Source organism: Thermobia domestica, chromosome 4 (assembly GCF_964235325.1).
Source record: "Thermobia domestica chromosome 4, izTheDome1.hap1.1, whole genome shotgun sequence".
In the NCBI taxonomy this organism is placed as follows: Eukaryota; Metazoa; Arthropoda; class Insecta; order Zygentoma; family Lepismatidae; genus Thermobia; species Thermobia domestica.
In genome coordinates, this window is record NC_137457.1 from 254,955,436 (window position 1) to 254,982,375 (window position 26,940).

Consider the following 26,940-nt stretch of genomic DNA (forward strand, 5'->3'; position numbering starts at 1 on the left):
CGAGTGAATATTGTGCACTTGATTGTTCTATTTCCTCAGCTACAACATTCACTTGATTTTGTCCAATTTCAGATAGTTCATTAAACAAGGCCTCCACATAGATGTTCCGTACTCATCACGAATCACAATATCGGAATTTTGATTCATATGTGTACCATCTGCCTCGCTAAGTAATTGTGCATTAATAATTTTACCAATTAAATTAAAATCTTGAAGTGTATTTTCCAAGGGTTGACTTTCTTGGTGGACCGAAGCTACGGGATTCTGAACAACACATGGCACCACATTATTAACCGACATAAATCGCGAACCATAATTACAAAATTTGGCTACCACCGCTGCATTTATCCTATCAACTTGTCCCTGATTAAAGTAATTTAAGTGTACAAATTTTCATGTACCCACTGGTACATGACTTGTTCACGGAAAAATCCATGTGTAAACAAATCAACAATATCGGCATTAGACATTACGTATTGTAAGATTACAGCCTGATCGTTTTGATAAAACTGAAAATGAGTCGAAAGCAAGCCTTTCAGTTCCCCGTAGTCTCTGGCGTTGCTTATCCATGATTCGCCACCAAGTCTCCAACACACGTTCCTTAATCTGCAGGCCTTCAATAACAACAGCCAGGTAAATCTCATCAATTTCATTGAAGTCGTTTACCATCGATTCGCCGAGAAATTCCATCTGTAAATGTACATAAAATAATTTTAAGTATTTTACAAACAAAATAAATAAATACAACATAAGCAATAGAATTTTCTTGAAAAATCATCAAAACAGCTATACTGTGCAAATATTAAAGTTCATTCCTTTAAAAATTAAAAAATCTTAATGTTTTCATCAGCTTAATAATTAAACTTGAAAAAATATAAATGAAAAATAATAATAAATACATGTTCGCCAAAATCGTTATACATAAATGAATTAAATACAAATAATTTTATTTCATTCTTAATATTTTTTCATTATTCAAAATACTTACATATAAAATCTAATAAGTATAATTTTCAAACAGCAAATCGTTTACATTAATCTAAATATTTCTTTCAAAATCATCGTTAATGACAATTCAATCTTAAATGATCGTTTATGTATAACATAAATTTACTTACGATTTAATCTGCTAACTGGTGGAAGTTTCAAAAAAATTCTTTTGTGCTTTCGGGGTTTTCTATCGCTACTTCTTGCGCTCTCTCCTGTTAAAAATCTTCTTTATGTATGTACAACTGCAACAATACAGTTGATATTATTAATTTCTTTTTGTTATGCTGCAATAGTTCTTTTTTGTATTAACTTTGATGTCTTTTCTATAATAATAATAATAATAATAATAATAATAATAATAATAATAATAATAATAATAATAATAATAATAATAATAATAATAGCTGAAATTTGCACACATGTTTACAAGCTGTGTCAGCACAAACAAAAAATTCCTTCCATCACTGATAAAACTTTTTACAACAGTGGGGGAGAAAAGCAAAGAAATACCGCGCCAATGAAAATACTGACGATCAGGGGGAAAATACCGGAAGAAAACAACAATCTTGATCACGTCAATCAAATAAATTTTACTAATGGTAGGGAACAAAGCTTAAAAATCCGCTTTTCAAAGAATTGTTTGATAAAGGACACAAACAACAATCTTTGTGCCGCCATTCAAAAACTTTACTAATGGTAGGGAAAAACAAATTATTTCTTCGCAATTTTTAGTATTTCCGGAACATTTTTACAACTATTTTTTAAACGTTCACAAATAGTGTTCTGAGTTTGTAACAAACGAATTATTTTTAGCTTCAAAATCTAGTATTTTCGGAATAATTTTACGAGTGTTATAAATAACACGAACTTTTGTACGTTCACACTATGTGTTCTTATAAGTTTCTATAAGAAACGAACGATTAAAATAATCGCAGCATAGCTGCTCTTAGGAATTTACGTAGTAAAATGAACGAACTAAAATTACTATGCAAATGATCCAAGAATATACAGAGGTTCCATAGAAAGCATGGGAATAAAATAATCACGCGTATAATATTATTGGAATACAATCATAGATTGTTCATCGAGCTTTTTACTATTTCAGTTCAATTTTAGTACGCTCACATTTTTAAGAGTATTATTGTAAACAATACGAAAGAACAAATAATATTACGAGCTTTTACTACGATCACAGTGTTCTTATGAGCTTCTTCATGAAGCGATCCAAATAATATTCCAAAGGAATTTTAATATGATCACACTCTACGAGTGTTCTATTAAGAAAAATAAACAGTTTCTAGAAGAAGTGATCCATTAAAAATAAGAAAGGACAGTAAGATTGTATTCATATTACAGTAGTTTATCACCGTCAACATTTTATTTCGAGTTCCATAAAATTATAAAACTGTATTAAATAACCGCATTAAGATATACTACGTCCTGTATTATGCACAACGTTCACATTAATACTAACTGCTAATAGGTAGGTATCCCGCCCACTGTACCTACAATGGAGTAATATAATTCCGATACGAATTAATATGCACTGTACATATTTGCTATACGTACCACACTTAAAAATCAAACTAATATAAAAATGTCGGGACATTTACTAATTCATACGATACGTATACCAACACGGCTATTTCCACTACGGTTATTTCCAATACTTCAATACGTACCAGACAAACACAAATATTTATTTACCGTGAAATTTTAACGTTTCCTAAGTATTAGTCAGTACATATGTTCACCACTGCACATGTCCTATAGTTTATGATATATAGCGAATAAAACGTAGTAAAATAAGTTTGCCGTAAATGAACCGCTAAGACTAATACAAAATGCTCTTCATTACCTACCACTACACATATTTCCTATACGTAAACACAAACAAGGTATAAAGCGTGCTAATATATGGTTGCTGTCAAAAAATAATCCGTTGACTTTTATACTCACTGGTAGCCATTATATTTATCTACCAATGCACGTATGTCCTATACTTCATGATATATAGCGGATAAAACCGAGTAAAATAAGTTTGGGAAAAAATCAGCCGCTGAGACTAATACAAAGTGCTAGCCAGCCATTGTGTGTACGTGCAATGGCATACTAATATATGTATAGTGTAAAATGAGCACGTAAGCTTAATACAAAGTACTAGTCGGCCACTGCGTATATTTCCTCTACATTATTACGTACAACGCAAAAATGTTAACATTTATTAATTTATACAGCCCGTATGCCAACTACTGCGCTTCTGTGCTGTTTTATTCCATACAGCGTATCAATGGTGAAACATTTTCACATTCACGTCAATACTAACTGACATTCGGTATGTTTGTTATGCATTGTTCATATCTGCTGCACTTCAATACGTATAACGCATAAAAACGTGTTAATATAAAATGGCGAAAAAGTTTCACGATTACTAAATGCTACCCGGGCACTGTGTATACGTACAATGGTCTACTAATGCTTTATTATAGTCACAGATCTATACTTTATTACATACTAATATAAACCATTCATGCCAATGCTAACTGACATATCAATACGTACAACGCATAAAAATCAAATTAAAATATACCAATACTAAGTGGTAGCCTTCATGTATATATCATCTACCGCCTCTATTTGCTATACATAAACAAAATCGGACTAAACTACATGATAGCCATCAGCCATGCCAGCCACTGCACGCCAATGCCTGTATTATGCAAGGTCGCCATGTTTTCTTTTTAACATTACACCTAGTGTATATTATGCAATCGCTGACTATTCTTTCTTATGCAGTACGTTTACTGATCATCCATAGGAACTAATGTATACTGTGTACATGGTACCACTCGCTAACATCAATAGTGTGTTACCTACTGCGCTTACTATCCGCTATACGTCTATTTTCCGCATCCATAGGAACTAATGTATACTGCATACAACACAGCATGCCTTGATGTTAGCTATTGCATTTATTAGGCACTGTATATTTATTTTCCACAATCGTAGGCAGTATTCTGTACTGTGTATAACATAACATGCCTTGCAGCTAATGCTGTATCATTCATAACGTTTACTAAGCGGTGTGCATTCATACGGAGTATTATATATTGTGTATAACATAACGCCACTTGACGTTGACAACCATCGCGTTTACTAACCCCTGTGCATTCATATGTAGTATTCTATATTGTGTTTAACATACAATCCCTTCCCAGTGTCATCCTTTCCGTTTATTAACCTCTGTGCGCCTATCTTAAGCATCTATAAGCAATAATGTAAGCTGTGTATAACACAGCACCTCTTGCCGCTGCCCTTTTGTTATCCAATGTCCTTACTAAAGGCTCCGCATCTATTTTGCGCTTCCTTAAGCACAAATATACGCTATATATAACATGCCTTGCCGCTGTCTTCCATTGTATTTACAATGCACTGTTCACCCATACGCAGTATTGTATGCTATATATAGCACAGCATCTATTAGTGTGGTCATTTATTGCCATTATTACTCACTTTTCACCCATACGCAGTATTGTATGTTGTATATAGCATAGCTTCCATTGCTTTGCACATTTATTGCCATTACTACTCACTGTGCAGTCATACGCAGTATTGTATGCTGTATAAAGCACAACATTCATTGACGTGGTCATTTATGGCCATTACTACTCACTGTGCATAAAACTTGGCAATGTTGGCTATCTTTGTTTTCAATCTGCGATTTTGCATGCCATAGGCGGTCCAATAGCGGTCATTTGCACAAATATCTCCCACGCACGCTTCAGCATAAAACGTTATCTAATAAAACATAATACGGTGTGCACAGGTGCCGTACCACAGCCATATGCGCAATGCCGGCGGTATTCACCGCGCGTAGGCGGCTTGCATATGCTTCATCACGGAATTTCCGCGTGCCACTTCTAATTTTTACACAACTATAATGGCGGATAGTTGTGTTCACGCAAAAAATTACGCTATTGCACCTACCGTCGCGCTCCGTACACTGCTTCGACAACTGTTTTCGTTAGTGAAACCAACTCAGCATAAAGCCATCATGTTTGTTTCTCGTACACAAAGTATATTCCGCATATCTCATACTTATGTAATCAGTTTACTGTGAATCAAGTGTAGTCCTGTGCTTTTTTCATTTCAACGTGTGCTGTTTCTGCTATACATTAGTATCAGCTACCGTAATGTAAAGTGTGTTAACCCGAAAATTCAGCAGTGTGTTCTGCCAAAACATAATCATGTCGGCATTAGGCGAGTAAAATGTTTCTTTTTTATTCTATTCACAATGTATAAATGCATTATGTTATTACTACTCATAAACTCGGACAAACGGACTAACACAGAGACAAATACAAAGATACATGTATGGTCTTCAAAGTATAACCAAAGTATCACCAAACACTACAATATAGTAACTTAAATTTCATCAAATACCATAAAAATACGTTACATAGTTCTCTCAATACTGCCCCGGTCCTCCCACATTCTCATTACACCCATCATCATTCAGTTATTTTAATCATACGTCTCCCGTTAAAATCAAAATAATAAATATAGTATACCGCAGCTTATACGCCACTGGTACTCCTTTTTTCCATTCTGTTCCTGAATATTTAAATTATTCAATCTCATTTTTAAAACTACTATATCTATGTAATTCAATACACCATTTACTGAATGAAACAAGATTAAAATACTCATTGACGGCCATATAATCTCTTCTAAAATGCCATATCAAAACAACAACTGGGGGCCTCACTTAACAGCAAATCCCCGCTGACCACTTTGTCTTCTAGTGCTAACCACCTTTCGCCATTACTCTTTGATTAACAAAATTCCCTCCTATTGACCCGCCTACGGTCACTTTTCCAATCACATCTATTCCCAAAGATCACTGTTATCTTGACTGTCTGACAAGATTCCTTCCATCTTAAAACTAGAAAAGTTCTCACAATATTATCTTACAAAAAGAAGAAATAAATTCATTTCTTTTTTAAAAAAAAATAATAAAGCAACACTCCATCCTATAATCACAATATAAGCTGTTAAGTTTCTAACCCAATTTTTGTATGCTAAACGATACAGATAAAGCTCTTTCTTCTTCTAACCTTTCCTTTTATCCTAAAGTGCTTAGCTTCAATACCCTTTGCAGTCCTATCCCCAACACCAAAATAAACATTATTTTACAAATATATCCAATAAAGGGTGAAAAGGGTATTTATCTTATTATATTTTCAGTATTCGCTACTTCACAAATATATCCAATAAAGGATAAAAAGGGTCCCCATCTCATCTTATATTTTTAATATTCACTTAATATGCAAAAGTTTCTTACCTTCAACGATGAAACACAGCCTTCAAATCAACAGAATAAACTATACAAAATATAACCACAGACAACTCAATAATCGTCGACACAAATCAAAATTACGCCGTCTATATGATTACAAGTTATTTATAAAGGGATATTTTCCACTTAAAATCAATATTAAGTTGGCTTCTTATCCAAAAAAAAAAAAAAAAAAAAAAAGAGGAGCGATTTATCTTCTTCCATTGCAAACTTACGTGTTTCAACCCACGTTATCCGAAAACTTCCGCTTCTCCACGCCAAACGAAATCAATATCTAATTAAGTTCCCCTCGCTTATTATTCACACTTTTAGATAATTGGTCTTCCTATTTGATAGTATAATCATTATCCAAAACTTCCCTTTGCCCACGCAAAAGGGAGTTATCAATAGGAGAAAAAAGAGATCATTCTGTTTCTGACTATCAAATCAGCCTTTCCGGAACTCTACTTCAATTAAAAGTATCTTACTCGATTAATTATCATACTACATTGCCCTCTAACAAGCTTGATACACATATCAACATTTCCTGTATCCGCTATTTATATCTACTCCAGTTCCGCAAAATAATAATTATAATTAAGAGGGAGTCACAGTGATAATTTTAACTGTATAATAAAGGTCTTAGTATGAAATCCACAGGGAAATCAACCGGATTTCCTAGATACATCCATGTCAATATCTACTGACGCTGAATCGACTGCAAAAATTCTAATGTCGATATCTCTGAGGGTTTTTGCTCTATGAAAGTCAGTATTGAACCCGGAATTAATAATAAATCTGAAACTTCTGGCTTTAGTAATGTGTTGTAGGTTGTGTGCAGACACTGAGTCATTTGAAGAAAACTTTGTGCTATCCGTTTACCGATTTTGTTCTATAGATAAATTTTGAAAACGGAAATGGCTAATTTGAACCATTTCCGGTTTGAATAGGGAGTTAACGGAGGAGAAGAAACCAATTCTTGAGGCTAAATTGATTACAAACAATTTCTTCTCGATATCTCTCATTGTTTTTCATCTGATACCTGTCAGCAAACGGAGAAAGCTGTTCTATAAGATTTCCGACACGTACGCACAGCACAGTTTGGAAATCTAAAAATTGTAAGAAACAGCGAGAAACGTCTTTTTTTTTTTTTTTTACATGGATTTGGCGTCTCAAAAAATGAGTTTCATCTCGGCTTTTATCTCCCTATTCAAACCGGAAGTGGTGGGAATCGTAGCGTTCCATTTCAACACTGATTACCAAAACAAAAATAGATAAGGACAAGCAGTTTCTGATATGGATTCATTACGGCAAGAATATGCTTCATATCTGATTTCATTTTTCTACTGCAGCCGGAAGTGATATACATCAATTAGCACTTCCCGTATCAGTATTAATATCCATAGAACAAAACAATGCGGATTAATGGCTTTTTAATATGGATTCAGCGTCCTGGGAACAGATTCTTTCTTTGGTATTATCCCTCGATTGATATCAGAAGTTATGGATGTAGCTGCTACAAGTTTGACATTAAAATCACATAGTCTGGAAGTCTACTGGAGGTTCACACTCTCAAAAGGAACTAACTTATTTAATTTATCTAAGTTGTAATGTTTGCAAAATTCAGTTATGACAATTTATGAAGGTACGCTAATTCTTTCCCTTTTTTTTTTTTCAGAACGTGCTTGCAGCGCTATGAAAAAATTTATATACAACTCAAGTGGTTTCAATCAATATGGTAAGTGTGATATGTACTTTAAACTGTGGCAAATTTAATTAACTTTTTTCTCTAACTGATGCACTCATTGAATTAGGCAAGTATGATAATTTATTTTCAATCCAACCACTGCTAAACAATAATGTGGCACACACCACACACACACACACCCACACACACACCCATAATATATATATATATATATATATATATATATATATATATATATATATATATATATATATGGATCCAGGATATGATCAAGGGAGTGACTAAACCATAGTTTGCCGCATATATATACAGGGTGTTAATGAACTATACCGACAAACTGTAAGAGGTGATTTCTTACATCAAAATAAGAGGAAAAGTTCATATGGATCTATGGCGAAAAGTGCATAGTTTCAGAGCTAGGGCTGTCCAAAGTTGTGAAAAAAAAATGAAGAGGCTCTATTTCAAATTAGAGCACTTGTGGATGGTGATCCTTGTCAGCGTAAAGGAAGTCACGCATAGGCAATCCAAAAATGCATATTTCTTTAATGTTCAATGAATGTACAGAGTATTCTATACAGGGTGAAATTCCCAGACATGCCATCAACCGAATTTTGAGATACGCTCTGATTTTAACCTTGGTCCAAAATAGGCAAACGTTAAGCCTTGATAGCAATGAACACGGAATCCTTTGGCGCGATGTCGGAAGTGTTAAGGATCGTCAGCAGCACGGTTTCTCCTACTCCGGAGAATGCATGCTGCAATGCTTTCTTTCACGCTTATAAGTGAAGAAAACGTGAAACATACTGTGACGAATTACATCGAATCACACTTTACTCCGAACACAAAAACACATGGAAACTGCCGGCTCCTAACACTTACGACTTCCCACGGAAGCATTGGATGTCCATTGTTGTCGAGGCCTTACCTCCTGCCTAATTTGGACCCTCCTTGAAATCATGGTATGTCTGAAAACTCTATTGGGAACATATTTAAGAATTACACCCTCTAGAGAATGCCCTGTACACCTATAGAAAATTGACGAAATATGCACTTTTGGATTGTGTATGCGTGGCTTTCTCTACACTGATAAGGACCACCATCCACAGTTTCTGGAATTCGAAATAGGACCTGCTGAAATTTGGCTTTTCACGATTTTGGATAGCCCTAGCTCTGAAACTATGCACTTTTCGCCACAGGTCCATATGAACTTTTTCTCTTATTTTGATGTGAGGAATCACCTCTTACAGTTTGTCGGTATAGTTCATTAACACCCGATATAGATAGATAGAAAAAGGATCTATATATTTTGTACGGGGTTGATAACATTAATAAACTTGAGCGCAGATTGATGCGCAGAAGCATGCCCTAGTATTCTGTGCTTGAACAAAGATAGAATCGTTCAAGTGCAGTCGCGTAGATGCAAGTAACAGTAAGGTGCAGCATGTAGCACGAACAATGTACAAACATTAGAATTTGCTTAAAATTTAAATGGAAATGACAGACAGAAGTTTTGATAAACCAACAGTCCTCGACTTACGTCAATAAGCCTCATGACTCTTTGCGCAAGTAGAAATTTAATTAAGTCGAAATTTTATAATAACCTAGGAGATTTGTAAATTTTATAAATATGAGAAACTTGTTACGTAAGTGAGAATTTACGTTTGTCGAATTGATGTAACGCGGTGATTATGGGGAGTACGCCATTAATCAGTCCATTTCATAAGTGTCTAAACTCGCCAGCATGACGCTCGCGAGCTCGAGACTCGCGCTCAACAGGGCTCGAGCTCAATAATTGAGCACGAGTAAGCCAGAGCCTCAATAAAAAAAGTAAGCGCGAGCGCAAATGGGTGCGAGCCCAAATGAGGGAAGTGAGTCCGAGCGCGTGAGTGCAACCCCCAATGAAATAAGTGAGCTCGAGCTCAATTGAGGGCACTGAGCCCGAGAACGAGTGAGCGCGAGCCCAATTGAGAGAAGTGAGCGTGAGCCCGAGTGAGCGCGAGCCCAGTTGAGATAGGTGAGCGCGAGCGCGAGTGAGTACCAATCCAGTCAAGGGAAGTGAGCGCGAATCCAGTTGAGAGGAGGAGCCCAGGAGACAGGTGAGCGCGAGCCTGAGCGAGTCCAGTGCAAAATAGCCATCTGTGGACTGTTGGTAACAATATCTGTAACAGAGAAAAATGGTCATGAAGACAAACAGTGTAATGAACTTGTTGCAGCAGACAGAAAATACAGAAGTGCATACGATAGAGAAAATCTGTGTGTATTTCTTATTGGTGTCTTCATATGAGAAAAAAATCAACAACAATATATTAACAACTGACATAATTTTATTTTGCTGAGCCTCCAATTAAAAATTTTAGAAAATTCCTTGAAATGGTGAGCCTTAAATTGTAACATCCTTCGCGCTTTGAAATTAGGACATTTTAAGTGAAATGACTCATACATAATCAGACACACAAGTAATGCGATAAGTACTTATTTAAGATTTCCAAAATGATTTTATAAAAGCTAACTTGTACTGGATCGAGAGACGTGGCAATTTTGTTGGTCAGAATAAAATGTGCTGTTCTTAAATTTCTTCGTAGAGACAACTCAGTCTTTACAAGTAGTGTTCTGCCTTATCCAGGGTGTTTACTAAAATTACAAACTGAAATTTCGTGACCTTTTCTTTCCCAAACCATAAAATTTAGTAACATTCTCAAGAGCGAATTTGGGTGCGAATTGGGTCAAATTTTCATGCATACGGTAGAACCGTATTTTGCTTGCGATTTAGTAGCGTCTAAAGCCGACCATAAACATTTTTGGTGGCGAATTTTGACGTTTAATAGAACAAAATTTTCCAGTCTATACTTACATTTGTACGGATAAAAATCGTGACCGAAAAGCTAAATTTCGTGACTTTTTCTTGACTTTCATGACTTTTCTGATTTCGTGACTTTCGTGACCGAAGACACCCTGGTTATCTTTTGCCCAGCTATATTGAAGAGTAAGTATGATTTTACATGTAAACTGTTAATAAAACTTAAATTTCGAAGTTCGTATTTTATCTGAAATCCGAATTTTCTCTGATTTTACTATCCGGAATCCAGATTATTAAAAAATCTGATTTGGCCATCCCTAGTTTGAACTTAGACGAAAAATGGAGTTTCAGGAACAAGGAATTACCAGTATATTGAGTTTAGCTTTTATATCCTGTTTTATGTTGTGGTAATGACAGGTATTTTTTTTATTTAACTGGGTGTATGGTTAACTGGCAGCTACAAATTTAAAAAGCAAGAACCAGAGCCATACAGGGTTTTCTGGAAAGTAATAGGACTGAGCCGATTAAAAAAAAAATATTGAGCCAATCGTTACAATTCTTTAAAAACTTTTAAAATAGGCTCCTTCTGCGTCGATGCAGCGCTGCCAGCGCGATTTCCAAACATTGAAGGCGTCACGGAAGTCATTCTCCGGAATAGCCTTGAGAGCCGCGGTGAAAGCTGCTTGGATCCCTTCTGTCGTCTCAAAATGCTTGCCTTTCATCGGGCGTTTCAGGTGAGGAAACAAAAAGAAGTCCAGGGGGCCACATCTGGGCTGTAGGGCGGCTGCGGAAGCGTTGGGATGCCGGCCTTGGTCAGGTAGCTGTTCACAAGAAAGGCGGTGTGAGCCGGGGCGTTGTCGTGATGCAGCTTCCAGTCGGCTCCGATGTCTGGTCGGACCCGATTGACCCTTCGTTTGAGTCTCTTGAGCACTTCCACGTAAAACTTGGCGTTGACGGTTTGTCCAGGAGGAACAAATTCATGGTGGACGATGCCTTTGATGTCAAAAATGACAATGAGCATCGTTTTCACTTTGGATTTGTTCATTCTTCCCTTTTTTGGGCGAGGAGACGCCGGCGTGTGCCGCTCGGAAGATTGCCTCTTTGTCTCGGGATCATACTCAATGATCCACGATTCGTCACCTGTGATTACGTTATTCAAAAATTGGGGGTCACTTTCACACATCTTCAAATTTTCTTTGCACAATTCCACTCGCCGCAATTTCTGGTCGTCAGTGAGCACTTTTGGGACAATCTTCACGCACACCTTGCGCATGCTCAAATGCTCCGTCAGAATTTCATGAACCACAGTTTTTGGTAAATTTAACATCTGGGCAATTAAACGAATACTTAGTCGACGGTCTGAGTTCAAAACTTCGCGCACACGAGTCACATTGTCGGTGTGTGTCTTCCAGCACGGTCTTCATCGGCGACCCCTTCCCGGCCCTTTGAAAAGGCCTTGTGCCACCGAAACACACCACTTCTTGCTAAAGCATCATCTGGGTAAGCCTGCTTGATCATATCAAACGTCTCTGTCGCAGATTTACCGAGTTTAACACAGAATTTAATCGCATACCTCTGCTCTAACGAACACTGCATTTTCGGCTTGCACCACTCACAGAAACACGTCGCGCAAAAAAGCCTGTCCTGACTCTCCGTGTGCTCGGAGACAACTGACCAGCCGCTCGTTCGTTAGCTAGAAACGCCCTCTACCGGATCCAGTCGGTGCGCGCACGCTCCGAAGTACAGTCATGGCGGAATAAAATCAGTCCTATTACTTCCCGGACAAACCCTGTATTATTCCGGAATTTGCCTGGTGGAACGGAGACTTCTTTGGAAGGATAAATGGTTTAAGTGCTACAATATGCGAGAACTGGTGGCATGGAGAAAGAATTTTCGAGTAATGGGAGCTGATAGAAGAAGAAATACGGCAGTATAATGAAGCCTGATACAACGCAACTACTTTTCTATTACAGTGCTAAGTACCGAAACAGGAGACAACTTAATCGGCTCATATTTATCGTCATTGATCGCCGTTTGCAAGAAACTTTAACAGTGGTGGTGAGTAGGCACGAGGCAGGTGAAACAAGGACCAGACGAACTCTAGAATTTGAAGAAGTTTTCGAACATTTAACCAAGAATCTTCAAACAAGCACACGGGCCATTGCCCAAGAATTGAACGTGGGTCGTGTGATTGCGTGGCAGATACTACATGATGCTCGTCTCCATTCTGTTCATGCACGTAAGTCCAGGCTATGGGCGCAGCTTATTTTGGACAACGACAAGAGCGTCCGGTTGTCTTTCACCTGTATGACTACCCCCAGCTTTTCGCAATTTTATGCTATTTACCGATGAGGCATACTTCACATGCGAAGGTATTTCCCTCCCGTAATAGTCATGTGTGGCTCGTGGATAACCCATACAATGTCCGATAGCGAAGATACAAAAAAACGAATTTCTGTAAATGTTTGGATAGGAATTGACAGGAATTATCTTCTCGTGCCTTACAGCTTACCGAGACATGTAACTAGTTCAGTGCACCTAGACTTTTTGCGGAATGCCTTACCACAACTGCTTGAGGACATTCCTCTTTAAACGCGAGTTGGTATGTGGATCCAGCAGAACGGTACTCTCCCACACTTCGATCGCCAAGCCTGCGTGTATCTTCTGACATCCTTCGAACAACAAGTGATTGGAAGGGGTGACTTTTCCCTTGGCCTCCGCGCTCTCCGGACTTGTCTCCTCTATACTTTTTTTTTTTTGTGGGGTTACATGAAATACCATGTATACAGAAGACAGGTGAACGCTTTGGAGGAAACATGGCACGTCGTTGTAGATGTTGTAATGAAGTTGGTTGCCAACATTTTGAACAGCAGTTGTAAGTGTACAAAGCAATAAAATTCCACATACGACAATTAATCTCGATGTTATTTATCCTATGGCTAACAGTACTTTGTTCTCCTCCTGACATTGTTGCCACTCTATGATTCGTAAGTTAAGCCCTCCTTTCATGATACTGCATAGCATGTTTTGTACCTAGTGTTTTCAAAAGCATATGCGATCTTATCAGTTGCTTAGCGTTTAGTACATTCATTAAGTTTTGGTGCACATTCACTTTATTTTCGTTCCCACATTTCCCTTCTACCAATTCGTTCATTATCATTAGTATGCATTTATAATCCACCTCCCTTACCATACAGGATAGAGTAAACTAAATATTTATTTCACTTTTTCTTAAAATAAACGGAGTAAAAATGATCCAAATAGGAGTTGATAATACATCTTAGCTTTTGAGATATATACAAATAGAGGAGAGAATGTATAGAATATATGTCTTAAACGAAGATACTAAGATGCTGGATGACGGTAATCACAAATAGAAAATTTTATTAAAGACTGTATATAGAATATTTCTTCTGTCATAGACTGTCTTTCTCATGTGCTTTTGCGTGGGCCGGAATGTCTATAAATGAAGTTATTTTGTTACAGAGGAAATTCTTTCCTTTATTAACATACTCGTATTTGCTACCATAAAAAGCTGTACTGTAATAGAATTCAGTTCAATTGTATATCTGAGGAAAACATGCATTTTACAGTTTTAAGGCTACTTCTTGAAAACATGTTAAACATGATTTGTTCTTGTAAATCAGTATGCAATTTTTATAATTCAGGTCTTCATATGGACGATTTATTGGATCCAAATTTTGATGATGATGTGAAGGAAGCGCTGAGAAGACTACCGGAGGAAGAGTTTGACAAACGGACTTTTCGGATTGTCCGAGCCTTACAGCTGGGTTTGGAACATAAAGTTCTTGACAGAGATCTATGGACCAAATGTGCAGAGGTAAGTTCTCCTTTAATAGCACTGTAAAACCTCGTTAATCCGGACTAGGAAGGAGTAAAGTGCAGATTGACTGAAATACCCTACAAGTACAGTAGCAAATGCATTAAAACTCTGTTTATTATGGTGCATTTAAAAGGCATAAGGCTGAATACATGTACAGTACTGTATTAACTGACATTACGTACACTTGCCTTCACGTAAGCACCGATACACGCCATGAACCCTGACTACTATGTCCATGTCGTTGTTCATGGGTAATGCTAAAAGTAGTTTAAGGATTTCGACTAATTGTAGCTCAATTTAATGTTAAATTTTGTTCAGAGAATCCAAATCTGCAATAAAAAAATGAGGGTTCACAATAAAGATTTTGAAGTTGACTTCCACTGTCAGGGGTGAGGATAGGAGTGCTAATCATAAGTCAAACTAATGTAATTTTTCCCTGGAGAATCTGAATATGCAATAAAACTGAAGATTCTCCTTTAAGATTTCAAAATTGACCTCCCCCCCCCCCCCGAAGTGAAGAGTTGGGGTTCATAATAGGTTAAGCTATTGCATTTCTTTGTGGAGAATTAAAATCTGCAATAAAAACTAGAAGTTCTCATTTAAGATTTCAGAGTTGCACCATCAAGAAGCGCACAAGGGTGGTCAATTTAGTATCATTAAATGACCCCGTTCTAAACAATCAAATTTCATTTACTTCTTTTTCTTTGATGTGATGTATAGTTTCCGAGATATTCCCGTAGATGGATTAAAAGGCCTTCGTGATGTACAGATGGTACGTTGATTCACCGAGAAACTGAAGAAAGGGATAGTTGACATCGTGGGTTTTCTCGGGGTTCTCCCGTTTCCTCCCACTTTCTTCATTACACCATTTCATTCATTTCTCATCATCACCGTCTCCTTTAACCTAACCGGCATTAGCGTGGGACGTAAAACTTAAAGATTCCATTTCATTTCATAAATTAAGCAAAAAAAAAAAAAAAAGTATAATGAAAATGAGTCGAAAGTGGATCGTTTTACCGTGAGAGGCGTTTAAATAGCGGCGAAAGCGTTGATATAATACCGAATATCTCAAGAAAGCGAACAGATATTACTGTTGGTTCAAAAGATTACACAAAATGTTGCAACCTATAAATACAATGACGTACAAATGGAAGGTGAGTAATCATCGGGCGATATGGATCCCTACAGGCCTACAGACAGATGGAGAATACACACATACACTCCTCATCTGTAGACATCTCCATCCCTCGGCGACCGGTCCCCTTGCACCTGTACATCATTGCATTTGTTGGGTATGACATTCTGTGTAATCTTTTGACCCGACATAGATATTTTTCTGCGCTTGTGAGATACTCGGCATTGTATCAGCTACTTGGCCGCCTTTTGAACGCCTCTCACGGTAAAATGGCGCCGCTTTCGAGCCATGCTCATTAGATATTGTTTGCTTAATTTAATGTCTACTATCACCTCCTTCAGTTTGTTGGTGGATTAACACCACCCTGTATATAAGTCAGAAAATTCAGGGATCCATTCCCCCTGGACCCATCCCTTTGGTACGTGAAATGAAATGAAATTAGATCTTTGAGTTTTACGTCCCACGCTTATGCCGGCTAGGCTCAAGAAGATGGTGATTATGAGAAATGAATTAAATGGTGGAATGAAAATAATGGGAGGAAACGGGAGAACCCCGAGAAAACCCAGGAGCACGGTGTCTGTCCACCACAAAGTACACACGTCGCGAGCTGGGATCGAACCAGAGACCCCAAGCACCGGAATTTACTTGGAAATTTGAAGTGATTCGCTAATTTTATAAACGAAATATACACGTTCTGAATTGCTTTATGTAGATGTAAGAACAACTTCTTACTTAACATCTATGTGAACATTTTATTATAACGTAACACTGACTACAATGATACTGCGTTAAAAAAGTCTGCTTATTATTATTCTGCTAACTAATTATATAATAATAATGATATAGTTATGCAAAACTAAAAATACAGAATATAAAGAAGCATTACACTACAACTAATAAAATTAGAACACATGAATTGCATGTGAATCAAAACTTGCTAGTAACTAAAATCGATACATGCTTTTTAAAGTCAGTTGTTCTAAACTCTATAATCAACGAAAGTCTAGGATACGCGAACTGATCTGAAAGAACTCCAATATCACATACCATCAACGAACTATTTTCTAGTAATAAAAAAGGCCCGCTCATCAGTCAAAGTTTACTCATATTAACCCCTTACTGTATATCGTTATTTACGGCACCCATCAAACATATCAGCAGTAATATTATATCTATCTATTTATCTCTCTCTCCCCAGATAGCACAGAAAAATTTTTACAAATGTTTAAAAATTTGCAAAGGCAAACTAAAAAGTTTGCAAAAAACCTGCCTTTTCAAATGAGAAAATTTGCCGAAAGTTCAATGCAAATAACGAAGTTGACGCTGGCTGAGTTTGCAGCAAAGTTGCCTCAGAAAATGAAAACATCTGCCAATACAAACGAAATGTTTGCGACTGCACAGCAAGAAAGTTTGCCAGGACTTTGCTGCAAATATTTTGTGCAAATTTTCTTTGACAAAATTTCCGAAAATGAGCTGATAAATTTGGTGAAAATATTAAAAGATTTGCAGCAACATTGCAGAAAGTGTTTTCACGATCGCAAGATCATGTTTGCTGCAAATGTATCAGGTAATATTTGCTGCAAATTTATAAAGTGAAACCTAACTTTATGAAACATCAAAATTTTTATAATGTGGATCCGTCTTTTCTTAGTGGCAAGCATTAAACATCTTTAGCTATTTGCCAAAGATAAGAAACTTACGAACGATAAACGCACAGACAAAGGATATCGCAATTTATCTATTTACTCAACGATCATATCCCTGTACTTACTCTCACACACATTCACAAAATAACGTCAGGCTGCCTGGGACAATAAAAACATCTGATAAGAGACCAGTGAGTTTATTTTGGAGTCCTCTGGTATATTGGTTTTTCTCGATTCTCATTTCCCGCTTGTTTTGTCACAGTTGATATAGCGCAGTGAATTCTGGGTACGATGCGCGCGCACTCGGTAATATCAGCACATATTTGCTTTCAGCTAGGGATGGCCAATTCCGGAATTTTTACTTTCCGGAATCCGGAAAGTAAAATCGGAAAATTCCGGATTTCGGAAAAATTACGGAATTCGGAAAAATTCCGGAATTCAGAAAAATTCCGGAATTCAAAAAAATTCCGGAATTCGGAAAAATTCCGGAATTCAGAAAAAATCCGGAATTCGGAAAAAATCCGGAATTCAGAAAAATTCCGGAATTCAGAAAAATTCCGGAATTCGGAAAAAATCCGGAATTCGGAAAAAATCCTGAATTCAGAAAAATTCCGGAATTCGGAAAAAATATTTTTTCTTTTTGTAATCCTAAGAATTTTGTTCAAATGCAAACGAACAAATTTCCTTTTTGTAATCCTAAGAATGTATGATGCAAGTTAAGCTGAAACTTACATCCTAAAGTATACACTACTCAATCTTCCCATGGTTAATGAGATGTAATCCAAAAGTACGATGTACTCCTAATATTTAATTTTTGTTTTACTGTGATATTGTCCAGAGGTAATACATATATCACACTGAGATAAACAACTTGATATAATGAAGATGTTATCATACGTAGTTTTCCAGAAAATCGTGAGAAACGAATTTTTGTGAAGTTAAAATATGCGTCGCTTGTTGCCAGTGTGATGCAATTGATAACTTTTATGCTGGAATAGTCATATTATTATTATTATTATTATTATTATTATTATTATTATTATTATTATTATTATTATTATTATTATTATTATTATTAATCGTTTTTATACTGTAAAAGAAAAATATGAACCGTTAAGTAGTAGATTTTATCTGTTGTTTCTTGATATCTTCTAACAGTAATAACAAACTGCTTGTAAATACGCAATGATTATCAAGGACAATGGCATATTAATGTAAGGACTACTCTACAGACTAGCAATAAACAATAAACAATAACAAATAAACAATAGTTGCAAAAAAAAAAAAAAAAGTAACTCACTTGGGCATGTCAGAATGTTCGGGAGAATATAGGGACGCATTGAGACTCTAGCAAAGAGCGTTGTTTTTATTACTCAAAGCGCCGTACGATGGAGGCATTAACGCTAATGTTAATGGCACTAATGAGCACTTACTTGCTCTAACGGTTAACCTCATTTTTGAGATGATTCTTAGAAGTGGGCGTGTTGGCATGCAGTTAGAAGACTTATATCCATTATTTTAAAAGCACACGTTATCTGTGGAGTACTAACGATTTGCGTCACTATCGAACACTAACGTAGCACTAGCGACGTTTAAAGTCGAAATTGGAGTCTGAAATAAGTGGCTTGTCAACTTCACGGACATTATATTTTCCTTGAATGCGAGAATTTTGCGCCCGGGAAATTTGCGCCCTACCACAAAAATAGGAAAAAATGCGCTCGCAATATATTTGCACTGGGATGTTTGCGCCCTACCGCAAAAAGAGGGGAAAATGCGCCGGCTATATATTTCCACTGGGATGTTAGCGCCCTACAATTCAACTTATTTTTATATTGTGTAAAGTAACTTCCACTCACATTTGAACTAGGCTTGCCTCTCATCGTCTCAGTGAGTTACTCCATCCGTTATAATATTCCGAAAAAATGAAAAAAATACAATTTTAGTTCACTAAAGGGCAATCCATACAAATACAATTTTTCATTATACTACAAAATTTACAATAAAAGTATAAATGACTGATATATAATTATTTATTAATATAATCAAAGAGTATAATTTAATCTACAAAAGGCTGTTTGGCTCTACCCAGATATCTCTGTTCACAATCCTTGCGAGTTGTTTGGCTTTTCAGGACACAAAATATAGAAAAGAAAATGTAAAGTGAATGTAAAATCAGTTCAGTAATATTATCAAGAAAACTATGTACAGTGTGTTTACTTGCTGGAATTACACTTCAAACACACAATTGCGTTCAGTCGTTCTTTCAGAAAAAATGTTCCGGGGGGCACACTTAGTATTCCGGAGGGGGGTCACTGTTGGTACTATTCTATTTATTATTATATTATAAACGTATTATTTTGGTCTCCTCCGAGGGGCACTCTGAGAGCTCTGGGGAGGCCAGTGTTCCCCCAAAATCATCTCTGGAAGAAGCAGTGATTGCGTTGATCCGTTGTGTTCTTTTGGCTTATATTGAAGTTTATTCTCCCCTTATAGCCACAATGAAAATAAATCACAAATGGCATGGTTGTGGGGGGAGGATTGTTTATGCTGTAATGTCAGCCCCTCCGAGCAAATGCGTAAGCTCCAATAGGTTCTTTTATTTCGCAGGGCTCAAACTTCCCGGTGGAGGTACATCGCAGGCGCAATTTTCCCTGTTCTTGAGGTAGGGCGCAAATTTCCCGGACGCAAAATTCTCGACACCGTTCGAATGACCTCGGAAGACTATATCTTTTTCAATACTCTTTTATATTTTTTTACTCGAGATTTCTTCATAGCTTCTTATTAAAATACTTACTAATATATCCTCATTTTATTGTCCTAACCAATCAATATGGGTATGTTGTCAGTAAAATATTTAGATTGATCGAGCCTCTGGTATGTAACCACAGTATTTCGTATCATCCCTCCATTAGAAATCTTGGCTAAACGAACCAATATATGTTGCCAATAAAATAGTTTAGAATGATTGAGCCCCTAGAAATAACCACAGTATTTCGTGAGAGACCCCCCCCCCCTTCCTATTACCACATTCTAGCAACGTGCCTGACTCAACTAATTCTCTACATTCTTTACCAAGCACACGTTTTCTAAAGCGGAAAATGCTCTCTAAATACCTAAGCTCATTATTTTCAGCAGATGCACAAATTGGGTAACATTCTATCTACATGAATGTTATATAGTCTATGTCGATTACTGGAAACCGCTTCTCGCTATCTATTACCATATTTACTATATAATGATTAACGTTAAAACCGGAAATGGTTGATTTGTAGCGCTTCCGGTTTGAATATTACATTCATCAGGGAACTCGATTCTTAACTATTGACTCTGTACATCGTGGCCAAAATTGATGGTAATCCATCAGATAGTTCTTGAGACTGTTTGTTTCACTGACGGACAGAATATATGGCTATAGAGTTTTGATAAACTAAATTCGTTTATGAGTGATGATGGAACAAATATAAGAAAGGGAACCAAGAGTAGGCCTACCACCGGAAAAATTTTCGAACACAAAATTAGCCATCGAAAACCCACATGTCCTGGGTTAGAATACCATAGATGAAAACTCTACCACTGAGTCATCAATCACCCGCTTATTAGTTTTATTAATTATTATATTAATATAAATTAATGAATGCCTGCTTATGTTAATTATTGAACAATTACATTGTATACTTCGTAAAGTCAAAAATTGTAAATTTATATTTACTGTACATACAGTGAGCGCAGAAAGTGTTCGTACACCTATGCTATTGAAACGAGAATGCCTGCGAAAAAGAAACAGAAAATTTAAGAAGTGTAATAACACACACAATATGAATAATGAAAACTAAGCTTTATGAATATATCAATAAAGAACCACAAAGACAAGTTTAATGGTCAGAAAGTAAATAAATTCCGTAGAAAGTGTATAGAGTAGACGCAAAAAGAGATCGTACACCTGACGTACGAATACGAAACAAAGATACCACAACTGGGGTTCACTAATATTCACCTGAGTATACACCTCTGTATAGCTTGAGGAATAACAGAATGAGTTTAGTTGTGAATAGGAGTGAAAAAACTGCACGGTGGGCTGTCAAAATGGGAAGCAACCGAACAGAAACAAATGAGGAGACAAGAAAAGTAATTATTAAATTGCATAAGAAAGGTACGTATTTGAGAAAGATAGCAAACCTTGTAGACAGGCCTCGTTCAACAGTACAAACAATAATTGCGATGTATAATGTTTCTATCACTGTGAAAAAAAAAAAAAAAAAAAACCTGGAAGACCAAGAGTGTTAAGTGAACAAGATAAACGTTACATTATTAGGAAAAGAAAAAAGGTTCCGAAAAGTAGTGCCGTGCAATTGGCAACGGATCTGGAAACACGCGGTGTTAAAGTATCAGCCAGTACAGTGCGGAATATTTGCAGGGTATCATGGTCGGATAGCCAGGAAAATGTTATGGGTGAACAAGACAAATCGTATAAAGAGACTAAAGTTTGAAAAAGAGTATAAAGATAAGGGATCAGGCTTCTTTCTGGAATAGGGTCATATTTTCGGACGAAAGTAAATTTAATCTTATCGAATCCAATGGGAGGCGTATGGTATGGCGCAAGGTGAATACAGAGATGAATCCTCAAAATCTCGTCCCTAAAGTAAGACACGAAGGAGGGTCCGTGCTCGTCTGAGGTTGTATGAGTGCCTCAGGAGTGGGTCGTCTCCACTTTATCGATGGAGTGATGATCCACAAAGTGTATAACATATTAAAGGCAAATCTCCATAATAGTGCGCAGAAAACAATTTATTGTTCAGCAAGGCAACAACTCCAAACATACAGCGGAAAATACTCGATTGTGGCTACTCTATAATACCTTGAAACAGCTTCGCACACCTCCCCAATCCCCAGACATGAACCCCATAGAACATCTATGGTCTGTTCTGGAGACAAGAATCAGAAGGCACAGCTTCTTTACTAAAGAAGGCCTGAGAAAAGCTATTCAAGAAGAATGGAACATAATCAGTCCCGAAGGTACAGAACTACGAACTACTACAGGTGAAATCAATGCCACGAAGACTACAGACAATCATTAACGCACAGGGTAATCCCACAAAATATTAAATAACGTAATATACTTTATAAGCATTAATTCAAGCATAAGTGTACGGTGACTTTTTGCGTTTACAGAAAAGGAATTCTCTCTTTCTTCTGAACAAAACAGTGATTGTCTTTGTTTGGCCTTTCTCTTGTATATAGAAATAAAATGTATGAATGTGTAGTCTTAATTCTGGTTATATATATATATTTCCACCTCCCGTTCTCATGCTAGCTGTTTCCAATATAAAGTATGCACGGTATACGAACACTTTCTGCGCTCACTGTAGGTATGTTGACAATAAGCGAATGTTATTAGAATATTTGTTGAGATTTCTTTTCCTTCACTGCCTTTCGCCTGGTTAAAAAGTAGTTTGCAGTGCTTTGGAGCAGCTGCAGGTGGGAACGCGATAATGTTTGAGACATACCGGCGACTTTTTTGTGTGTGAAAATAAGACCTTTCTCATAAAGCAGTAGCAATTGTCTACGTAAGTGATAAAGACATATCCAACTACAAGAAACTAATACAGTATATATATTCATTATTGTGTTTCTCTTTTAACAGCTACTACCTAGGGATGGTCAATTCCAGAATTTTTACTTTCCGGAATCCGAAAAGTAAAATCGGAAAAATTCCAAATTTTTTCTAAATTCCGGATTTTTTCCGAATGTCGGAATTTATCTGAATTCCGGAATTTTTCCGAATTCCGAAAATTTTCCGAATTCCGAATTTTTTTCTGAATTCCGGATTTTTCTGAATTCGGAATTTTTCCAAATTCCGGAATTTTTCCGAATTCCGGAATTTTTCCGAATTCCGGATTTTTTTTGCGAATTCCGGAATTTTTCCGAAATCCGGAATTTTTCCGAATTCGGGAATTTTTCCGAAATCCGGAATTTTTCCGAATTCCGGAAAGTAAATTTTCCGATTCCGGAAAACAAAATTTCCGGAATCCGGATTCCGGAAAATTTTGGCCATCCCCACTTTCAGCAAGGTTTTCGAAACAAGTTTTTTACAGAGTTGCAAACTGTTTGCGACGGCAGACTTTCAACGATATATTTTCAAAAAAAGATGCAAGTTAATTGAAGTGGTGAATTTATTTTTACAAATCAGCGAAAATTTGCAGATCATATTGAAAGCTTTAAATAAATATTAAGAAATTTTGCCTTCTCAAACTTTCAGATTGTTTGCTCCACTAAACGAAGCAAAAATTTGCCGCAAGTATTCGTGCTATCTGGGTCTTGTATATATATAGGATGACAAGAAATAACCCGTACAAAGTTTCGCATATCCTGCCAGAAATATAGTGTCCTGTAGCCAAATAAGTGTTGTTTTGTTGGATTCTTGTGTACCCTACATGTTTTCTTCTTTTCGGCTTCCGCACGAGGAATTTATTCTTTGTTTCACAATGGCAACCAAACGCAGTGCAACGCTGGAACTGTTTCGTCAAGGAAAGCGTCAATAAGAAATTGTTCGTTTGCTTGAGTTCTAGAAACGACAGTCTCGGACGCAGTTCGCGATTTCAGGAGCTCAGCCATGAAGGCGACCGTCCCGGAAGAGGAAGAAAGCGCACCATCAACACGTCCAAGAACCGCTAGATCATCATCAACGAAATCTGAGAGTCTCCGTGAGAAAAATCGCTCGTTAGACAAGGACCAACTGCTGATCGGTGCGACAAATAGGGAAAAGGGTGCTCAACCTCAAGGCTACAAACTCTTAAAAAGTTCAGCTCCTCATGGACAAAAACAAGCATATTCGACTCGAACGATGCCGCCTTCTCAAGCACCAGGCCACAAGTTCGCGATGGGAGCGCATTCTCTTCACCGACGAAAAGCTGTTCACCGTCGAGCAGACGCGCAACCACAAAAAATACAGGACCTGGTCCGCAAAGGCTCCCGGCATCTCAGCCATCGTCGAACACCGCCAAAATCCGCAGTCGGTCATGGCCTGGATCGCATTTGCGCAAGCGGAAAGACTCCTCTGGTGTTCGTGGGTCAAGGATCAAGATCAACCACGAGGTATACCGACGCGACATTCTCGAGACTGCAGTACTTCGTGTGCCAAGCGGCACTTCACCGATACGGAATGGACTTTCCAACAGGACTGCGCTCCGGCCCACAGGACGAAACGGACAACAGACTGGAGAACCCATTTCCCGCACTTCATTTGGTCTTCAAAATGGCCGCTCCACTAACCTGATCTCACCTCATGGGCTACAGTGTATGGTCGATTTAGGAGGCCCGGGCATGCACTACACGCCACAAAAGATTGGAGTAACTGAAGCAATCACTGCGCCGTGAGTGGAACCGATTGTCGCCTTAGAACTTGGGGCCCATCGCCGAACATTTGAAAGCACACTTGGACCGCTCTATCGCCGCCAAGGGCGGCCACTTCGAAACCGGCTGAACATGTTGTTCCTATATACCCATTCCCTTGGTATTACGTGTTGTTTTGCTAAATTCTTTCGGTTTAATAAAAGTATGATAACAAACATTCGTCCGGGTTATTTCTTGTCACCGTATATATATATATATATATATATATACACTGTGCAATGCAACTGTAAATAATGTACTATTATTGAAATGTTATACTGCACTGTAAAAAATTGTTCACTTTTGCAATGACCTTTGATCACTATGTTTGCAACAGAAGACATGCGAAGTATGTACAAAACGTGTGAGAAATGTGCACGACTCGCACCCTTGGAAATGTCTACACATTCCTCACACATTTGTACACTACACCAAAGTTTTAACGTTTCGCTGACTAATTTAAAACCTACTTATTTTAGCTGAAATAATATATCAAAGTGACTATATAATTGTCACTATAACCAATCAACACATTACACCTCCTACTTCTCTCCTGCACGCAATGTATATACATTTCCTGATTTAATCTCCTGAAAAAATAAAATCTTGTCTTTTTCTTACTTTGTTGCAATTGAAACACTTTTTCCCCAGAAATTGCAACATCTAAAGTCTTGATAAGTATAAACAGAACACCACTACACAAGAATGAAGTATTGAAGAAAGCATTAATATAATGTTATTAAGAACACACATAAACAAGTTATTAACATTTGGACAATAGCTTGATCCCAAATATTTGTGTGTGTGTGTGTGTGCGTGTGTGGTGCTATTTCAGTTTACACTAGAAATTTAAGTAGGGGAGAGAGGGGCAAGTGAGACACGTTAAGACAAAAGCGTCAATAACGTACATGTGGTAACCATTAGAAGCATGAACCTGTGAAAAAGTAAATAGTAGTGTCTGATGATATCTAATAAATAATGACAAAGTGATTGCTAATCTATTGTGATTTCATAAGATAAGAAAACAGAAGACATACCAAGAAGGCTCACCTGCTCCATCTAGTGGGGCAAGGGAATCCATCAATGTTTTCTACACTACAAACAAAAAAGAAAATAGTTATAATATGACAAAGTGAAATTACATGCAAACATATGAATTGTTAACATGTCACTGTTACTGATATAAGCATTACTAAACATTAAATGAATATTTACTGCGTTCTAAATGATGCTACGTTATTATAACCACCAGGGGTACACATTAGGCCTATGACTATCATCCCATAGTTTTCATCAGTACAACAAAAAAATAATAATACCCATACACACTTGCCTTTCTGTCCAAAGTAGAGAAGAGAGAAACTAACGACAATTGTCGCAAACAAAATTATCCTTGCCAGGTTCATTGTCAGTACACTCCTTATGCATCCATTGATTGCACTTCAAGTATATTATCCACTCCTCCATATTAATGTCGGCGTATTTTTCGTTACAATACACATAATGAGTTGTCTTCTTCAGTAACTGCAATTGAAGAACTGGGACCTTCATTAATTTGCACTTTCCTTCTTACGGTTTTGGGCTTGTCATCACGGTTGGGGTTCATCACGGCTGTGGAACCTTTCGTTGATTTTGCTTGTTTGGATTGTTGCCTGTCTTCCAACTTTTCTTTTCTTTTTCTTTCTTTCTTTCTTTCTTTTTTTTTTTTTTTTTTTATGGATCGTTAGTGATTACTTCAGACCTTTCACACTGCATACGTCTGCGCTTCCTTCTAGAAGCAATGTCCTTTTTGGTTGGCAAGGGAATATCGCAATAAGGGGAATGTACGAAGTACTCGGTCCTGCAGTAGGCCGATCAGTACCAACAGTCACAGAAGGAAGTGCTGCGCTGTTTCCCTGATGTTCTCGTACGATTGCTGGTGCTACTATCATCATCAGCTAACGGCTTCTGCGTAGCCCAAACAGCTGCAGCATTTGACCTTTCTTCTAAAGTCTGTCTCATATGATTCGATGCTTCAAAGTCACTGTCCTCAAAAATATTTAGGTTCATAGGAAATATGCCGGCTTCCTCGAACCCACTTACTATGCTTTTAG

The 26,940-nt window shown here is 37.2% G+C and overlaps 1 protein-coding gene across 1 annotated transcript in view; it reads left to right on the top strand.

Annotated features, from left to right (window-relative positions):
- The window catches only part of LOC145683485 (cytochrome b-c1 complex subunit 7-like), a 56,930-nt gene that overhangs the window by 23,391 nt on the left and 6,599 nt on the right, over window positions 1-26,940 (top strand). Inside the window, exons 2-3 of the mRNA XM_081754819.1 lie at window positions 8,007-8,066; window positions 14,502-14,674. Of these exons, the coding sequence (XP_081610945.1) occupies window positions 8,007-8,066; window positions 14,502-14,674 (233 nt within the window). The remainder of the gene's footprint in view (window positions 1-8,006; window positions 8,067-14,501; window positions 14,675-26,940) is intronic.